This window comes from Nomascus leucogenys, chromosome 25 (assembly GCF_006542625.1).
Source record: "Nomascus leucogenys isolate Asia chromosome 25, Asia_NLE_v1, whole genome shotgun sequence".
Classification (NCBI taxonomy): Eukaryota; Metazoa; Chordata; class Mammalia; order Primates; family Hylobatidae; genus Nomascus; species Nomascus leucogenys.
In genome coordinates this window covers 29,940,485-29,958,423 of record NC_044405.1, presented here as the reverse complement: position 1 = coordinate 29,958,423, position 17,939 = coordinate 29,940,485, and the positions used below count along the sequence as shown (strand labels likewise).

Sequence of the window (17,939 nt, the reverse complement as noted above, 5' to 3'; positions counted from 1 at the left end):
GTGGAAAACATCAAATCACCCCCTTCTCTCTCCAGTCTAAGGCAGCACGTTTTACAGTTTCACAAGTCGCCTTGCACAAAATCCTTACCTAAGCATGCATCTGTGCACACATCTGTGCTTAGCTCCCTGCTGGGAGTTCGGGATCTCTTGTTAAATATGGATGCACAGTGTACCCCCAACAGAGGACGTCAAAAGCAACCCACAGGATTAGAACCAAGAAACCACAAAAGGGAAACATAAATGTTCTTTAATTATTTCAAATAAGAAACAATAAAACCTCTTTGGACCTATTTTATAGTAGAAATTCACTTACTGTATTTGAAAACTGTCAGGGGGAATTTCTGTAGGTTTATTAATTTAACTATTCCCTTGCCATGCATCAAACAAGTGAGGTGCACAGTTATGAAAAACGACTCCACACTGTGATTAACCAGGTCTGAGAAACTGAGGACTAGCCAGAAGTTCAACAACACCAGAGCACATGAACTGACCTGGCTGAGAAGACCTAGTCGCCAGGTGAGCAGTGCTGTGACCCCTGAGAGGGGCTGGCCAGGCCCAAGCACAGTGGCTGCTGGGACTAGCTGCACTGTCTCTCCAGCCGAGGCCCCAGGGGTCTCCTGACAGGGACAGAACCAAAGAAGAAACAATTTGAGAAGTGGAGCCAGAACTTCTAGAGAAGAAGCCAGAATTTTTATCCAGGAGAAAGCACTTAATATTGTCATGGTTTTAGGCAGTCCAGATCAAGCCAATCACAGGGTAAGAAAAAAGGAAAAGACAGATGGTAAACAGCTGTCTGAACTCTGGATTCTTTATGATGAAATTATTCTGGAGAAATAAAGTGCTTATAGAAGTTGGGTAAAAACAAGGACTGTTGCTACCTGGTTGCTGGACACACTCATGTTTTCAAAAATCCAACTCTCTGCCTTCTCCCTCTGGGTCAGGGTTTTCATGTGATTTGGTTTCTACAGGAAGCTGAGCTCAATAGTGGGCTTTAGTCTCTCTAGTTTACCCCCACACCTACCACATCCGTGGAAAGAGGTGGCCAAGAGGCCAAGCCACTCCCAGGGAGGCTGCTGGTGGTATTCTGTTTCCTGCCGGCTCTAGCAGGACGCAGCCCTGGGGGAGTCGTGGTCCAGCTGAAACCAGGTTGCCTTGCAACTTCCTATCATTCCCCCGTTTCCCAACTGATACATAACTCATGACTGTTGTTTTCCTTGAAATGAGAAAAGTAGAATTTCCCCATCTCCATTGTAACTCTTACCTTAAAAGACCAAAACTTGTATAGCAAGCCACAATTCAGAAAAGTATATTCAAGAAACAACTTGCAAAGTATGCCTAAACTCCCATACTTTAAAATCCCGGCAGAACGGATCAGGTAAGTCCAAAACCATAACCCCACCATGGGCAGTGACAACAGCTATCTGGCCGTAGGTAAAGGCTCCTAGTGAGGAGTCCACGGCTCGGTGAGAACATGGTCGACATGATTGGCAAAGGTCATGTCGGCTGGCTTGTGCGTAACTTTTCAGGAATCTGGCAGGTCAACTAAATGAGATATGACTTTAAGTGAAAATATGCTAAAAGCACAATCTTCAGAGATATGCTGTCATTAAAAATTAATCTGGGATTACAGTTAACATTGTGAAAGACACCATGGTAAGCTTGTTAAGAGATCCTGCCGGCACCCTCCTGCTGTGTGCCTATCTTGAGCTCTGTGCGCCATCTTGTCAATGAAGGCGGTTGTTCTGTGCTTTCTCAGATTCTGTATTTGTCAGTTAGGCATCCAGTCCTCACAGGATCAATTCTATTAAGTACATTTTCTTATTCCTAATGCTTTGGCATTTGTGGGCCTTACAGACACAGAGAGAGACTGGCCCTCCCAGGGCTTAGAGCCAGCACAGGGTTCCAGGCAGGTGGTCGGTTCTATCCACCTCCCATATCTAACTTCCTGCCTGCCCTAAATCACCCCAGGGCCTGTTAGCAGGCAGCTAGTGAGCTCTCCTACAGCCCAGGCCCCACTGGAACTGTTCACACTAGCCAGTCCTACACTGGTGCCCTGCCCTGCCTTTCCCACAGAAACCCCACTCAGGCTCTGTCCTGGGCTTTCCTGTGGCTCCTTTCTGCCCCTTGACCGACACCAGTGTGCCCCGTGGGCCTGCCTGGCGCAAGTGCCCCTCCTCTAGGAAACGCAAGTAATAAAAATCTCCTTTCAGTGGCAGAGGCCTCTTGGGATCTGGTTCCTTCGTCACCTCCACATGCTACAATTCTATGGGCACAAAGGAGACAGAACAGTTCTCAAGACCTCCTTGGTTTAACAATACTAAGTCTACTGGGGCTCCTTTTAGACTAGTCTATAAAACACAAAAGCATGCTAGTTTCCTGACTATCACACTGTATAATCCTGTTTGATATTTGTTCTGCATTCATATAAAAAGTTAGATTAAAATGGCATTTACATATATTTTGCCTTCATTTTCATAAAGAGATCATTTGGTTTTTTCCTCATCAAATGACACAGCCCAATGCACAGTAAATCTTCCTAACATCAAAAACGCATATTTTTGGTTTCTTGAATGTCAGAGTAATTTAGACTCTCCCGGCATGACAAGACAAGTGGTGCCCTAATCGTCGTAAATTTGTGTGCCAGCAAGTGGAAAGGTGCCCTGGTGGGGCACTGGCTCTCTTACTGCATATTAATTCATTTTGTAGTCATTTCACATGAAGTTACCAGAATTGAAGTAATGCCCTCACAACATAGCTATGGTTCTCTTCCTTTTCCTTCCCATTTCTTTCTTCTACCTTTAGAATTATTTAAGAGAAACATAAAAATAGAATGTCTGATTCATGAGAATCCAGAAATTCAAAGCAGAATAGCAATGATTTACTGTATCAGGTATGGTTTCTATGATTAAACTGACAGTTTACAATTTTAATAAGATACCTTAAAGCTCTTTTTTCCCAACTTTAAAAGTCCATCAATTTCTGACTTCAGCTGCTATGTCTTTGCAAGTTAATAACTGCTTAATTCTAGGAGAATGTCACAAATAGCCATACACCATTTAGCATCTGACATTCCTGGTATCTAATTAATTTTATTTTTATCTATGTCCTCAGAGTAAAGTTCTAAAATTTAATGTTCCCAGAATATTAATTTAGGAAAACTCTTAAAAGCATTTTTCTACTCTTATAAGAAGGGGAAATATGAGTTTATTAGAATTCTAAAATCTCTATGGGAATAATTTACTCACTATTTACATAAAATCAACACATGGGAAATTGTAACATTACTTAACATAATATTAAGGTACCTCGGAAATGTCTGTTAATAAGAAAAGTAGCAAATATTCATTCATCTAGCTATTTACTGAGCATCTACTATGTGCCAGTACTGTCCTAAATGCCTGAGATACATCAGTGAACAAAAAGATTTTAACATCTGCTTTCCTGAAGCTTATGTTCTAATAAGGAAAAAAAAGACAACTGACAATGGAGACAATGGGGGTCATAAAAGATTAACTGCCATCAAGTGTCAGGGGACAACAGTGGCTGTTATTCTAGGACGACAGCTGGATGTAGGAGGGCAGTAGTGGCAATGCCATTGTGGAAAAGACTGCAACAAGGTGGTGAGGAAGCTGGCCATAAGACAGCTGGGAAGAGTGTTCTCTTCTGGGAGGAGTGAGGAAGGGAAGATGGAAGGTTCTAGGTAGCCGCAGCGCCTGAAACTGCCCAGGAACAGCCAGGCAGCCAGACTGTCAGCAGCACAGTTAACAGAGAGTGAGAGGAGACAGAGGCCCAGTGGCTCTGCACATGGGACCTCCTGGGCCACAGTGAGGACATGGCAGTCATATGGTGGCAAGAGACTGTGGCAGCATCTTGAACACGGGCTTTAATCTAGTTCTGACCTAGTTTTAAAAGGAACACTCAGGCCAGAGTAGGGGACAGGGGCACAAGAGGAGTGTCCTGAAGGCACCGCCCACAGGCCTCCTGGCTGCCATGTATGATAGAAGAGAAAGGATAGGCCACTTTCAGCCTGAGAGCCTGGAAGGAAGGAGCTGCTGAGATGGGAAGATTATGGCAAGAGCAAGGGAATGAGAATTTGGATGTCTTAAGTTGTGGAGGTCTACAGATGCCTCAGAGAAGATGCTGCTGGACTTGGGGTCTGAGTTTGGAGAGCAGGGGGAAGGTGTGGGACTCACCTGCAGAGGTGATGCTGGGTGCGATTCCTGAGTGAGGAGCACAGTGCCAGGAGGTTAGGAGAAGAAGAAGCAGGGAGCCAGGAAGGGCACCTGCCGAAGCAGAGGGCACAGGAAAAGTCGATTGAGCGATGGCCACCTGCCAATCACTACACATGTATTTGCTCATTTAAACGTCATCAAATCTCAGTAAAGGAGACTGAGGTTTCAGAGCAGCAGCCTGGACACGGCTGCTACTTGTTTTACAAGCATCACAGATGCCATTCGAGCTTTGGCCTTTGTGGGTGGAGCCTGCACAGATGTGCAGCATGGCCATGGTTTCGGTAAAGCAGTAACCAGCACAGAGTCACGAGCTGGTCCCCCTGATCAAAGCCCTGCTCCCTCTTCTATTAGCCAAGGGCCTTAGGCAATTTCTTACCTTCTGGGCCCCTCAGATCCCCCTGCAAAACACATGACGGAGCCAGGCCACACCCCTGAGTTCATGGGGGGACCAAGTGAGGACGCCGCTTAGGCTACAGCAGTTGCACCCCCAGCAGACAGATCCCACATGGCTCCCACTACCTCATGGGGAGGAGCCTGGCAGCCAGCAGGGCTGAGTTGCTGCCCAAGGTCACATGTTGGCCATGTGCTAGGACCCACTCCAAATCCAGAGCTCTCCAACCTGGGGACCCACACTCCACCCCACTACAATGTTGCCCAGTTAAAGAAAAAAACACAGCTACTTGAGTTTATTTTCTCAATTAAGATTCCTTACAATATTAAGTCAAATAACATACACATATTTCTTTACATGAACACATTTCTGTTTTCTGAATGAGAATGGTTTCAAACAGAACAGACTAAGTATAACTTTCAGTCTACTTGCAACATTCCTCTACTTCTTCAAACAAATGAATTCAATTAAGCTTTTTCCATTGGCTTTAAAGGTGACTTTACCAGGCAACTTAGGGTTACAAATCAAAGTCTACACTTCTCAAATGAGTATAGCAGGTGTTCGATTTGAAAAACAAAAAGAAGGCAGGAGCCCAAAAAAAGGAGACACTTGAATTGAGGGACCTTAATTAGCTGCAGTAGCATAATGTGGCTTCAAGCAAGCAAGCACACACAGACAGTGACCAAGGGTGGCTCAGGTAACCCAGGGGTAGACAAGGTAACCCAGGGGTAGACAAGGTGACCCAGAGTGGCCAAAGTGGCCCAGGGGTGGCTAAGGACACCCAGAGGTGGCCACAGTGGCCCAGCGGTGGCTAAGTGACCCACAAACAGCTAAGCTGACCATGAGTGACTAAGGTGAGAGGGTGGCTAAGGTGACCCACAAATGGCTAAGGTGATCCTGGGGTAGCTAAGGTGACTCATTGGTGGCTGAGGTAACCCACAGGTGGCTAAGGTGGCCCTGGGATGGCTAAGGAGACCCTGTGGTGACTAAGGTGACCCTGCGGTGGCTAACATGGCCCAGGCGTGGCTACGGCGACCCAGGGATGCTAAGGTGACTCTGGGGTGGCTGAAGGGACCCACGGGTGGCGAAGGTGGCCCACAGGTAGCTCAGGTGGTACTATGCTAGCAGCAGAAGACAACTCAAACCTAGGAGGACTATCACTCTTGAAGGACAGCTCCATCCCCATTTACAGACTCCGGGAAACTTTTTAAATTCTTATGAGCTCTGAATATAAATCTGATACTAAACTGGAACATACATTGACAGGTATTTCTTTAAAGATTCTTAGGCATTATTTAAAAACAATGCTTTCTATAACTGGCTACTAAAAATAAAACAGAATGGCAATCCTTTGAAATATATTCTGTAAAACCGCTACTACATATTTAGATCATGAGAGTACAGGCTAATTTTTTGCATTTTAACATAATGATTACCTATTTGGAATATTAAGCTTAAAACAATAGAATCATAAAATTATGTTACACAAAGACTACACTGCAAAGTAACAACTTTTTTTTTGAGACAGGGTCTCGCTCTGTCGCCCAGGCTGGAGTGCAGTGGCACAATCTCGGCTCATTGCCACCCGTCTCCTGGGATCAAGCAATTCTCCCACCTCAGCCTCTCGAGTAGCTGGGACTACAGGCGTGCGCCACCACACCTGGCCAATTTATTTTTACTTTTCTTTTTTGTACAGACAGGGTTTCATCATGTTACCCAGACTGGTCTCCAACTCCTGGGCTTAAGCAATCCTCCTGTCTCAGCCTCCCAAAGTTCTAGGATTATAGGCTTGAGCCACCACACCCGGCCACAATTTTTAGAACTGCAAAGGATGTACAAAACTTCTCATTCCACAACACAATCAGCCCCTTCTGCAGACTTAAATTTATTATATCAAATTTATAAAGTACTTGATAAAATTTTATTACAATTCAGATCACTCACTGAATTAAACCAGCTATAAGTATTCCATCTCATTGCTTCATGGGTCCTCTAAATGGTAAAAATAAAGCCAGGGAACAGAAAGTTTTCTGAAGGAAACTGGCTTCTGGACGCACATTGGGAATGCACACACACACACACACACACACACACACACTCACACGCACACACACAGATGGTGTAAAGACAGGTTTGTCCTGGTGGCCACCGCTCAGAACGCCACTCAGAACGCCACTCAGAACGCCACTGAGCCTCTTCCACTGTCTTAGAAGCGGCCCTACAGCACCATCTGCTGTTCTGCAGAGGTCACTCAACGCTCCACACCACAGCAACCAAGCCAGGAGCCACCCAGAAGCTACAAGGCACAGGCTGCCAGGGGCCGACCTGTACCTCACAGCCTGGTCCGGGTGCTCTGCTGAATACAAACCATCTGACAGGACATCAACATCAGACAAGGTCGCCCTGGGCCCTGATGGGTAGGACACCTGCACAGGCTAAGAGGAAACTTTTTGGGGTAAGAAGAATATTCTCTACCCCAGCTGCTTGGTGGTGTGGTCAGAATATATCAGAGTGCACACTTTAGAAGAATGATTTTTGGCTGGGTTGAGGTGGGTGGATCACCCGAGGTCAGGGGTTCGAGACCAGCCTGGCCAACATGGCAACACCCCGTCTCTACTAAAAATACAAAATTAGCCAGGCGTGGTGCAGGCGCCTGTAATCCCAGCTACTAGGGAGGCTGAGGCAGGAGAATCGCTTGAGCCCGGAAGGCAGAGGTTGCAGTGAGCAGAGATCATGCCATTGCACTCTAGCCTGGGCGACAAGAGGGAAACTCTGTGACAAAAAAAAAAAAAAAAAAAGAGTTTTATTGTCTGTACATTTTACCTCAGTAAATCCAATTTTAAAAAAATCAGAGATCCCAGAAGAAAACAAATTCTATAAGAAAGGTAAGTCTCAATTTGAAATAAAATAGAAAACACATGTATTTCAAGAAGAATGAATTAAATGGGTTCCAAGAAACAGAATGAATAAGCTGGAAAAGGCTGGAGACAGCGTAAGAAAGGCAGTGGTCCCTCTCAACAAGAGGACACAGAGAGGCAGAAGTGCTGATGCTCAGGGCCCACAGGCGTACACGGCCCCACACTACCACTCACCGCGCTCGCCGCGCCCGACAGGCACCTTCCCTGCCCCACGTGACAGAGGAGGAAGCTGAGCAGGGGAGTTGAGGCACTTGCTCGACCGCTGGATCCAAACTCAACTCCATTCCCCACTCTGCTCTACCACTCCATGCCAGGCAAGAATTTGGGAAAAAGAGAAAATGGAGCCAAAAATCAAGGAAACCAGGAAAAAGAGAAAATGGAGCCAAAAAATCAAGGAAACCAGGAAAAAGAGAAAACGGAACCAAAAAATCAAGTATACCAAATCCAAGTATAAAGCAAATTAAACTGTGGCATGACTTTCAGCAATCGTCATAATAAGTGCCATTTATGAATTTGGAACTTTGATTGAACCAAGGTTACAGAACAGAAAAAGTTTTCTACTTTGGTAACACAGAAGACAAACAAGGCTGGGCGCAGTGACTCACGCCTGTAATCCCAGCACAGTGGGAGGCTGAGGTAGGTGGATCACCTGAGCCCAGGAGTTCAAGACCAGCCTGGGCAACACAGCAAAACCCCGTCTCTACAAAAACTACAAAAATTAGCCGGGCGTGGTGGCATGCGCCTATAGTCTCAGCTACTCAGGAGGCTGAGGCAGGAGAATCGCTTGAACCCGAGAGGCGGAGCTTGAAGTGAGCCAAGATTGTGCCACTGCACTCCAGCCTAGGCAACAGAGCGAGACTCTGTCTTAAAAAAAAAAAAAAAAGACAACTAACTGACAGAGGTCAGACAAACTGACACCACCGAGGAGGTGAGGGCTGGATAAGTGCTTCTGCTGCCTTCCACGCAGGAAACTGAGAGGCCGCCCAGTGCCCACAGGCCATGAGCACATGGGCCACTCAGTCTCTAGGATGACCAGCAGGGGACGTGGCTTCAGGCTTGGTAAGCTGATCCAGTGCTCGTCCTCAAGCCCTTTACCCTGCCCTCTATCAAGGGTGCCACAAGAATGACAGGCTCGTTTTCTCAGTCTCTTTTGTGACTAAAGCTGGCCACAAAACACACTTCTGGCCAAGGAGAAAGACATAGTTCTGGTGAAAGACAAGTGAAAATATGCTGGGGGCTTCCGCAATGTCTCTGACAAAAGGAACAGACAAGAGCTCCACGGCCTGCTCCTTCTCAGTTGTTCTGCCTTAAACATAGATGTGATGCCTAAAGCTGCTGCTGCTGTACTGCAGCGATGCTCACCCAGAGCCCTAACATGGCTGAACTCCGAACTAGCTCTAGTAAACTCCTCCCTCTGGATTACTTATGACATAATAAGTGTGTATATACATCCAGGGTGTGTAAGATGCTGTGAGTCATGCTGTGACTTTCACCCAGAATCAATCCTAAATGATACAGGAAAAGAAGGTTGGAGAAACGTCAGGGAGCTAAATCCTCCTCCACGTGAACTAATAGTGCACAGATAATGTCTACAGTTCATAAATCAAACAATAGCAAGTGCAGGATGCAGCCTTTTCTCTTGGTTAAGCTCCTACTATGTTGCATCTCTGTCACTTATAGCCAATCCTAATACTAATTAATGTAGAAATACAAATATCTAAAATGCATTTTAAAAAATCAGTGATGCCACTGAGGAGGGCAAGAGCTATACTCTATCGCTTCTCATCAAAAGCCCTTCTAAGTTTGAGGGCACCACTTCCATAGAAATTGAAATTAAGCACAGGTCTGCTCTTTTCCTGCCCCCAGCAGGCCCAGCCTCTCCCTCCCCTCCAGCCCATCAGGCTTCTGGAGTCTTATCCTGAGCCCCTCCTGCCTGGGGTGCCCACCTCCCATGCCATCTGCCTGGAAAACACACCCAGCTTTCCAGACTTGCTGCAACCCTACATCCACGAACTCTCCTGCCCCGCCTCCTGGGCACACCTCCTTCCATCTCCACTTTCCTCACAGTGCCACCATCATCACAGGCTTCCTCCCCTCCACACCCACCAGGCTGTTCACACGCAGTGGGCAGAGACTGTATCTGAACCCTCAGTGCCTCAATCAGGGGCAAGGCAGAGGCCAAGCTCCATCACTGAACGCAGACATCCTCACGCCGTCCTCTGAAGAGACTTCAAATGTTTTATTTTAAATTGGATTGATGGGCCTTCACTCATCAGGGGACTGTTGGTCACTAAAGCACAAAGCTCCTGCCACACCCGAAGGGCCACACGTACCCTCAGATCAAGGAAGGGTGGCCAAGGGGCAGGAATGGCCAAGAGCCCCACCCCCACCCCCACCACCAGCATGGCGATGGTGTAGGTTAAGAAGGGGGTCAGCAGTCATCAGTCTTCCAGAACTCTCCACAAATCTGGATCAGGAGGGGCTGCAGGCTGGAACCTCAGCCTCCAGCACCTTACACGGGGGAATCTGTCCACAAGAGGGAGCTGCTGTGTCACTCTGAGTCCCTCCATGTAGAAAAAGCCTTTGGGAAATACTGAACAGAAGTAAATTCAGATTGTCCTGGATCTACACATGAATCTTCTCACTTCTTTCCTTTTACACACACACCAGTCTTCAAGGTCTGGATTCATTACTTTTAGTTTAGTCATGCTCAGAGCACAGCAAAGCTAAAAGAAAATTACCAGTTTCTAAGAACTTCAGATATTTATGATTTTACACCCAACAGTGTATATTTTGTTAAATTCTTATCTATTCAAGTCATACTTCTGTGGTTAATTGTGTACTTCTTCAGAACCTTAAAGCCACATATAAACCAGGAATCCAACAACGTCTTAGGAATTTTTTTAACTTGATGCTGTTTAAACCAAGCTTTACTCGGATTATTTTTTAAGTAGAAAACAATCCCAAGTCACAAACTCCCTTGTTCCACACCTACCAGTGTCCCTGGCCCCTGCGGAACACCAGCTGGGGGCAGGCTTCTCCCTGCAGCGCACACACCAAGCAACCTGGGGGAGAGCGGCCGGGTGCCTCCTCTGGGTGTGGGAACACCCCTGCTCTCCCAGCAGCCGCTGGCTGGCGGGGCAGCTCTACTGTTCTCTACCCCCCACCAGCTGTCACCACAGGACTGGTCTGTCCCCACATCTGTCCTCAGGCCTCGGTCAGTGCCTCCCCACAGGGGCTCAGTACATGTTTGTTGTTAAAGGAATGACTCTCTCTTGAGCGCTGCTACAGGTTCTGAAACATGATGCCGGGTGTAGCAAACATCACGACTCCACAGCCCACTTCAAAAGCAGCAGTTCCACTTGTTTGCACCACTTGACATTATTTTCCCTAAATCTAGTGTATCTGTAGTTCTTCCCCGTCATCTCAGCTTAGGCTGAGGCCCCAGGTCTGAGGAAGAAGAATGCTAAGGGTCCACATGTTTTTAAGAGCAGGGTCCCCCGCCCATTATGTAGAGCTTGCTAGAAGCCTGGAAAGCCTGCCCTGCTGTCCCTCACTCATTCCCGCACGAGGGCACCTGACGGGAGGCCAGAACCAGAGCTCAGAGACCAGTGGACCTGTCCTAAGAGAGCGAGTCCTCACAGCAGCTGGCCACCAAGAAGGGGAGGGAGCTCGTGGTCCTCCACTCCTTCCCCTGGTTTTACTCCCCTCCCTCCCATCCCTCTGATCCCTCCCACCCCCATGGGCCCGGGGACACCACAGGATGAGCACAGGCACATATGACTCACACTGTGTCCCTGCTCTGAGGCTGCCTAGTCCCATGGCTGCTGGTGGCCTCTAAAATTAGAAGGGTCTTTGGAAAGGGGCTGTGCATGGTCGGATTTTCAGGACAGCACTCAGCTTCACCCACCCCCATCACAGACGACCCACCGGGGAGGGTGAGGGGCAGCACAGTCTCCACCGGGCCCACCTGCAGTCCAGGACCACAGGACCCACGGAGGGCCCTCTTGACTGTGGCCACACCTTTCTGCTGACATTCTACACTTCCTATGTTTTTTTCCAATTTCTCTAATACATTTCTAAATGTGGATGGCAGGCTTGTCAGTTCCAGAAAGCCTTTCTTGCACTCTGCCTTCATCTTCTGAGGCCTCACTTTGCTTTTCGACCTAAATTAGGTCCTGTCTCTTCCAGTCTTTCTGCTTCATTAGGGGCTACTCTGTCCATCTACCGCTCGCGGTTTTGAGGTCACCAACTCAGGACCCCGTATCTGCGTGCACTGACAGGCAGGCAGCACACAGTGGTCCTGCTGAAAGCAGCAGTTTGGTCTTTTCCTCTTAAATCACTGAGTCCTCTGAGAATCCCTGGAAGGAGATATTCTCCACCTGTTTATGGTTTTAACTCCCCTTGGTATGCAGCCACACTAAGGGGTGCCGGGAGGATGCAGACAGCTGGCAGTCGCTGTCATTCTGGCAGGCCGGTCAGCACATAGAGTGTGGAGGCCTCTGCCAAGGAACAGTGAGGAGGGCTCTCTCTGCCCTGTGGGTCTGAATGCAGCCAAAGCATCTTGGGATCTGGAAATCCTACCCAGCACACAGTCCTCCAAAAGACCTTCCAATTCCAGAATTAGTAGAACTGGCAACCCAGACAAGGCCCCACCAGCAAGCAGGCCCCTTAGAGCAGGCCTGCCCATTTCTATAAACCTTAGGCTTTGCAGAACACTTATGGTCTCTGTCGCAGAATCTTCCTTTTCTGTTTGTTTTATAACTCCTTAAAAATGTAAAAACCATCCTTAGCTTTCAGGTCCCAGAATCTGCTCACAGGCCACAGCTGGCCAGTCCCTGCCCCAGAAGACCCACCTGGGCATCTGCAGAGGCAGCTCTGCCCAGGCGGCAGGGGACTCACCCAGCTGTCAGCGGAGCCAGGGATGTGGTGCTGGGTGCCCCTGACTACAAATGCCATCACCCACTGACCTGGATGGCAAGGCGTCTTCATCCTCGGGATCTTCATCACTCATGAGCCTGGCCTCTAGGGGTCCTCAATGCTCGCTGGATGAATGAGCGTGTGCTCATTGGCCATTTCAATTGCATCTTTTGTACAAAAAAAAAAAAAAAAAAATCTGTGCAAGTCTTTTGCCCCAAATTCCACTGTACTGCCTTGTCCATAGGGATCTGTAGGATTCTTCATGTACTGTGGACCCTGAACACTAAGCCAGGCCTCTGTCAGGCATATGCCTCTGCTGGGCGCACACACCTCTGCCAGGTGCACACACCCACGTCAGACACACACACACATCAGGCGCACACACCCCTAGTGTATGTACCCCTGCTGGGTGCCCACATACCCATGTCAGACACACTCACTCCTGTCAGGTGCACACACCCATCGGGCACACACACCACTGTCGGGGGCACACACCACTGTCGGGGGCACACACCACTGTCGGGCGCACACACCCATCGGGCGCACACACCACTGTCGGGCGCACACACCACTCTCGGGCGCACACACCACTGTCGGGCACACACACCCATCGGGCGCACCACCCATGGCGCACACACCACTGTCGGGCGCACACACCATCAGGCGCACACACCACTGTCGGGCGCACACACCCATGGGCGCACACACCACTGTCGGGCGCACACACCACTGTCGGGCACACACCCAGCGGGCGCACACACCACTGTCGGGCATACACCCATTGGGCACACACACCATCGGGCACACACCTCTTTCAGGTACACACCTGTCAGGTACAGGTAAGACAAATTCTTTTCTCAGTCAGTGTAGTGTTAGCATCCTGCCCCTGGGGTACACACCTTGTACACTCCCCTGCCTTGCAGGCAGGAGGAACTGTGAACATGATGGGACATAGTGTTATATAAGGCAAAGGTGAAGGGATGTTACAGATGCAATTAAAGCGCCTCATCAGCTGACTGAGTTCATCAAAAGGGAGATTTTCCTGGGTGGGCCTGGCCTGATCAGGTAAACCCCTGCAGGATGAGAGAAGTCAGAGAGGAAAGGAAGAGGGGAGACCCTGCCTATACGTCTTGAGAGGCAAACTGCCATGCTGGGAAGAGGGCCACAGGGCAAGGGCTATGAAGCGTCTCCAGGAGCCAAGCGCCACAGGCCTACGGTCACAAGGAACTGAGCTCTGCCAAGAGCCAGCGGGCCTGAAGAGGCCCCTCAGTCAGATGCAATGGCAGCCCCTGCTCAGTACAGGCACCCTAACTACTGACACTTCAAGGAACAGAATCAGGGGCTCAGGCTTCTGAACAGAGGCTGACACCCCTTCGACCACTGTCCGATTCCACCAGGGAAATGAGCCGGGCTCACCAGGGCTTTGCGCCCAGAAGCACATGACTATGAAAACTTGACAAGTGAGCCACCACCCAGCAGACAGGAAGTAAGTAAGACTGGAGGAGCTGGCGGGGAAACGCTGACTGTGGCTTTGGAATATTGTCGGTATTCTCTTTAATGGTGTATTTTCTAACGTGCGCTCAAGGAAGCCCCTTCTCTTTCTTCTTCGTCTATCTCTAGCCCTAAATCCAGTAGACCCTGCTTTCAAAGCTGAAATAAAACACTCTCTAGGTAACATCTTACTCTCCTGAACTTTCAGAATTCAGGAATACTCATGCTAAGACACTTTACCCTTCCTGACAACAGAGTTTACTGCATAGGTTCAGTAAGAATTTGTCCTCCTTTTTACTTGGATGTAACTGGACAAAAAAAATGTGCCATCAACCCCACATCTGGAGTGTCACATCTGAAAGTGAATCCCTCACACCCCCTAAGCCCACCCACAGGAAGGATCTGTGCCCTGTGGAGCCAGTGCCCACCCAGCCCCCACAAGGCAGCAGGCCTGGTCCCTGTTCTATAACTTATGGGGGCCCAGAAAACTGTGAGGGCCTCAAGTTAAAGAAGTTCAATATTTTTAAAGACTATGGGCAAAACCTGGCGTGGATACATTTCTTGGGTCTGGTTTCCTAGTTCCAGGGTAGAAGAACAAATAAAAGCAATCTTAAAACTCTCTGGAATGATAGAGACTACTGGAAAAGCCATCTTAGTTCCTCACAAAGCTTCAGACAGAAATGAATCCTCTGACCTGGCCAGCTGCTCTCCCCCTGCTGACCTTCCAATAGGACGCCACGTGCCTGAGCACTGCTGAGCTGATGCGAATCAATCAGGCCCAACACCACACTGACAGCTTCCTGGTGACAGGGGTCATGCCAGAAAAGCACATTCAGAGACTTCCCGTTCTTAGCCAAATTTTTACTTTAAAATTTCAGTAATCTTTTGGAATATTTAGATACTAAAACATCACCTTTGCTCAGTTGGTTACGTTAGTCAATAAGTTACTTTGAAGGAAGAAAAATGTCAAGTTTTTGTCACAATATCTGAGGATCCAGAATTAGCGCCCTTACAGTAATGTGCTTCATTCGAAGGCCCTCATTGGCCTGACCATCCACCCGGACTGCCCATCTCCAGAACCTCCACACAAAGAAGAGCCCTGCAGAGGCTTGCGGAGCTCTGCACCAGGACACCGCCAGGCACCAGGACAGAGGTCAGCACACAGGACACCCCAGGGAGGGCACCTCCACGCTGTGTAAGACTTGAATGACGGCTCTCTCCTTCTGGCCCCAAGAGCCCCTCTGAAAAGTGCCAGCCCCTAAAGACGCAGCTGCCTCTTGGCACTGGGCTCCATGCCCCTCCTCACTTCTCCTTTCAGTCAAGGCTTCAAGAGAACTTTAGTCCCTGACCAGTCGGTCAGGCGGCCACACCACACTGTGCACAGAGCAGGAGGTGGCAGCGATGCCCGGTGGTAGCAACAGGTAGCAACATGAGGAGTGGCTTAGGCATCATAGTGATATGGGCACTCCTAAACCTCCTGGAGGGAGCAGGGCCACCCCGGAAACAAAGAACTGTCCTGCACAAAAGGACCTCCATGCAGGGGGAGAGGCTGCTCATAATTCTCTAAGCCCAGGCCCAGCTGTGTTTTGGATTGACACAATGCATTTTTCTATACTTCTAACATACACTCAATGTTGTAGAAATACAGAGACTACCTAGAGACAGGGAAGACTGAACACTACTTCCTTCAGGGTTGGCCATTTCAGAAAGTAATGCCACTCAGCTCTATTGCTTATGGTTTCCAGGTCACCAACTCAGTACCTACCCCACATCTGCCTGCACTGACAGGCCCACACCACTCAGTGGTCCGAGTGAAAGCAGCAGTGCCTAAATGTTCATACAGTGGCGTAGAAAAGTATTTTATTATGTATCTTTAGTTTCTCTTTATATTACATTTGAGCATGACACTGCTTTTTAACATTATATGGCTATACTTATATAAGGTAATATCTTCTGTGAACTTCATTTTAAAATAAAAAGATGAGTTAATAAATATTTGTTACAAAAAGAAGATGTGGTGCGTGGTGGCAATGAGAAAGACTGAGAAAGCTTTCCAAGCTTAAACAAGAGTCAAGGTTTCCTGAAGCCCTCCTCAGCAATTCCTCTTGCGCAGGGGAATTACTATAGGAATTCTATCTATTGTATCCCCCCAAGATGTTCCAGCCTCAGAAGATAATCTCATGTATAAAAACACAAGAAATAACTGCAGTCTTTTCAAGCAAAAAGAAAGGCAAAAACAGTGAGTCTGCCTGAAACTAAAAATAACACCCCACACCCCTACAGTGCGACCTGTGGCTACACTGCACAGACAGCACTAAGGCAGGACCCGGGAGGGAGGCTCAGAGGGAAACCAGACGGTGCAGTGAGGCTGAGGATGGCCGTGCTTCCAAAGATTTTCCAGCCAAAATCTTTCATGTTTATTTATTTTTATTTAAACCACCCTGAAAAGGGAAAAGAATAACATGCCAAACTGTTTGCTGCCGAAATTAGTTCTTATTTTATGAAAGAAAGGAAATACACGATTTCTATTCGCAGCTAACATTTAGTAACACAGAATCAGGAGGAGGAGATATGACTCATCATGTCGTAATATTTTATAATTTCCAGGTCTTCAGTTTTGCTTTCTCAGCACATGCTTTAGATATCTCCTTCTGGCCTGATTATTTTTTCTATGCTTTTAAGAACAATTTATTGGTGCAAAGGATTATAAATAATTCATTTCTCCAACGCACAGTTACATTATATAAAAATACTTGCTATTTCACATATATGGCATAATTAATGCAATGCTTTACTTCTGTGGCATGTTAAAAATAGGTAGTCACAAATCAACACTTAACTTAGCAATATTAAACCACAATGTCTCTTTCAGAATCATTCCAACTCTGGGATCCTCATTCTTTCAATAACCTCTGGTTACAGAGAAGCTGATTTCCTATCACTAATTAAGCTAAAAGAAGCGCTATGGCTGAAAATAAAACTCCATCCCACTGGCACAAGCCACGATAAAGGTGACCTGATTTTGACCTTCCCATATTTGGACTGCCTGTGTACCCAAAAAAAAAGCATCGGTTGAAGATAAAGCCTCCTTTAAAGGTCTCACTAGGGAACCAGTTACCTGAAATTCCTGACATTTACAGACAGAAATGGCAAGCAGGACCTTTGCTGGCACAAACTCAAAACCCAGTAGTCAGACACGGGCGTGTCTCTAGTCACCAAAGACGGTCTCCCCCGTAGGCTGCCAGCCACTCTCATCCAACCACACTCATGCCCTGGTGACCGCCCCCTCCCCATGGCTCTGCACCAGCCACTCCCATCTGTCCACACTCGTGCCCCGGTGTCCGCTCCCTCCCCACAGCTCTGCATGCCATCCCAAACTCCCAGGTGGGAGCACGGCTGTCCTCTCCCTACATGTCCAGTGAGCGGCTCACATGAGAGCTGCCAAGCGAGCTCCTGGTCCCTGCCATGCCCAGAGGGCATCTGAGGCCCAGTGGGCGCTCGTCAATATCCACAGAGCAAATGACATAGGAGCACACCCGCGTTCTTCATGCCAGCAGCAGCCCTCTGACACTTTCTCTTTCCCCTCATCTCATCTGAACCCATGAGAAAGCTTCCCTGGAAATGTACAACTGGACTTCCTGAGTTAGTCACTCCGCTGCTCATAAGTAAATTAATCTGACACCATACTAATTTTACTGGGATTTTAGTATTTGTCACAACTTCTCTCAAAAGCAGACGCTGAATCATGGGATCGTCACCAAAAATAAGTACTAAAGAAATGTTTTTTTTTTTTTTTTTTTTTTTTTTTTTTTTTTTTTTTGAGAAAGAGTCTTGCTCTGTCACCCAGGCTGGAATGCAATGGCATGATCTCAGCTCACTGCAGCCTCCCGGGTTCAAGCGATTCTCCTGCCTCAGTCTCCCGAGGCTGGGACTACAAGCGTGCACCATCATACCTGGCTAATTTTTGTATTTTTGGTAGAGATGGGG

The 17,939-nt window shown here is 47.9% G+C and overlaps 1 protein-coding gene across 8 annotated transcripts in view; it reads right to left on the bottom strand.

Moving 5' to 3' along the window:
• The window catches only part of ADARB1 (adenosine deaminase RNA specific B1), a 154,912-nt gene that overhangs the window by 82,059 nt on the left and 54,914 nt on the right, over window positions 1–17,939 (bottom strand). The window contains exon 2 of one of the 8 annotated variants that reach the window (XM_030806047.1): window positions 4,194–4,283. The exons of 6 other annotated variants lie outside the window; for them this stretch is intronic. Coding sequence is in view for 1 of the 2 variants with exons in the window: in XM_030806039.1 (XP_030661899.1) it covers window positions 12,512–12,548 (37 nt within the window). In the remaining variant the exon portion in view is untranslated. Of the gene's footprint in view, window positions 1–4,193; window positions 4,284–12,511; window positions 12,784–17,939 lie in introns of those variants that run through there. One more of the 8 variants, XM_030806039.1, reaches the window with a different exon arrangement.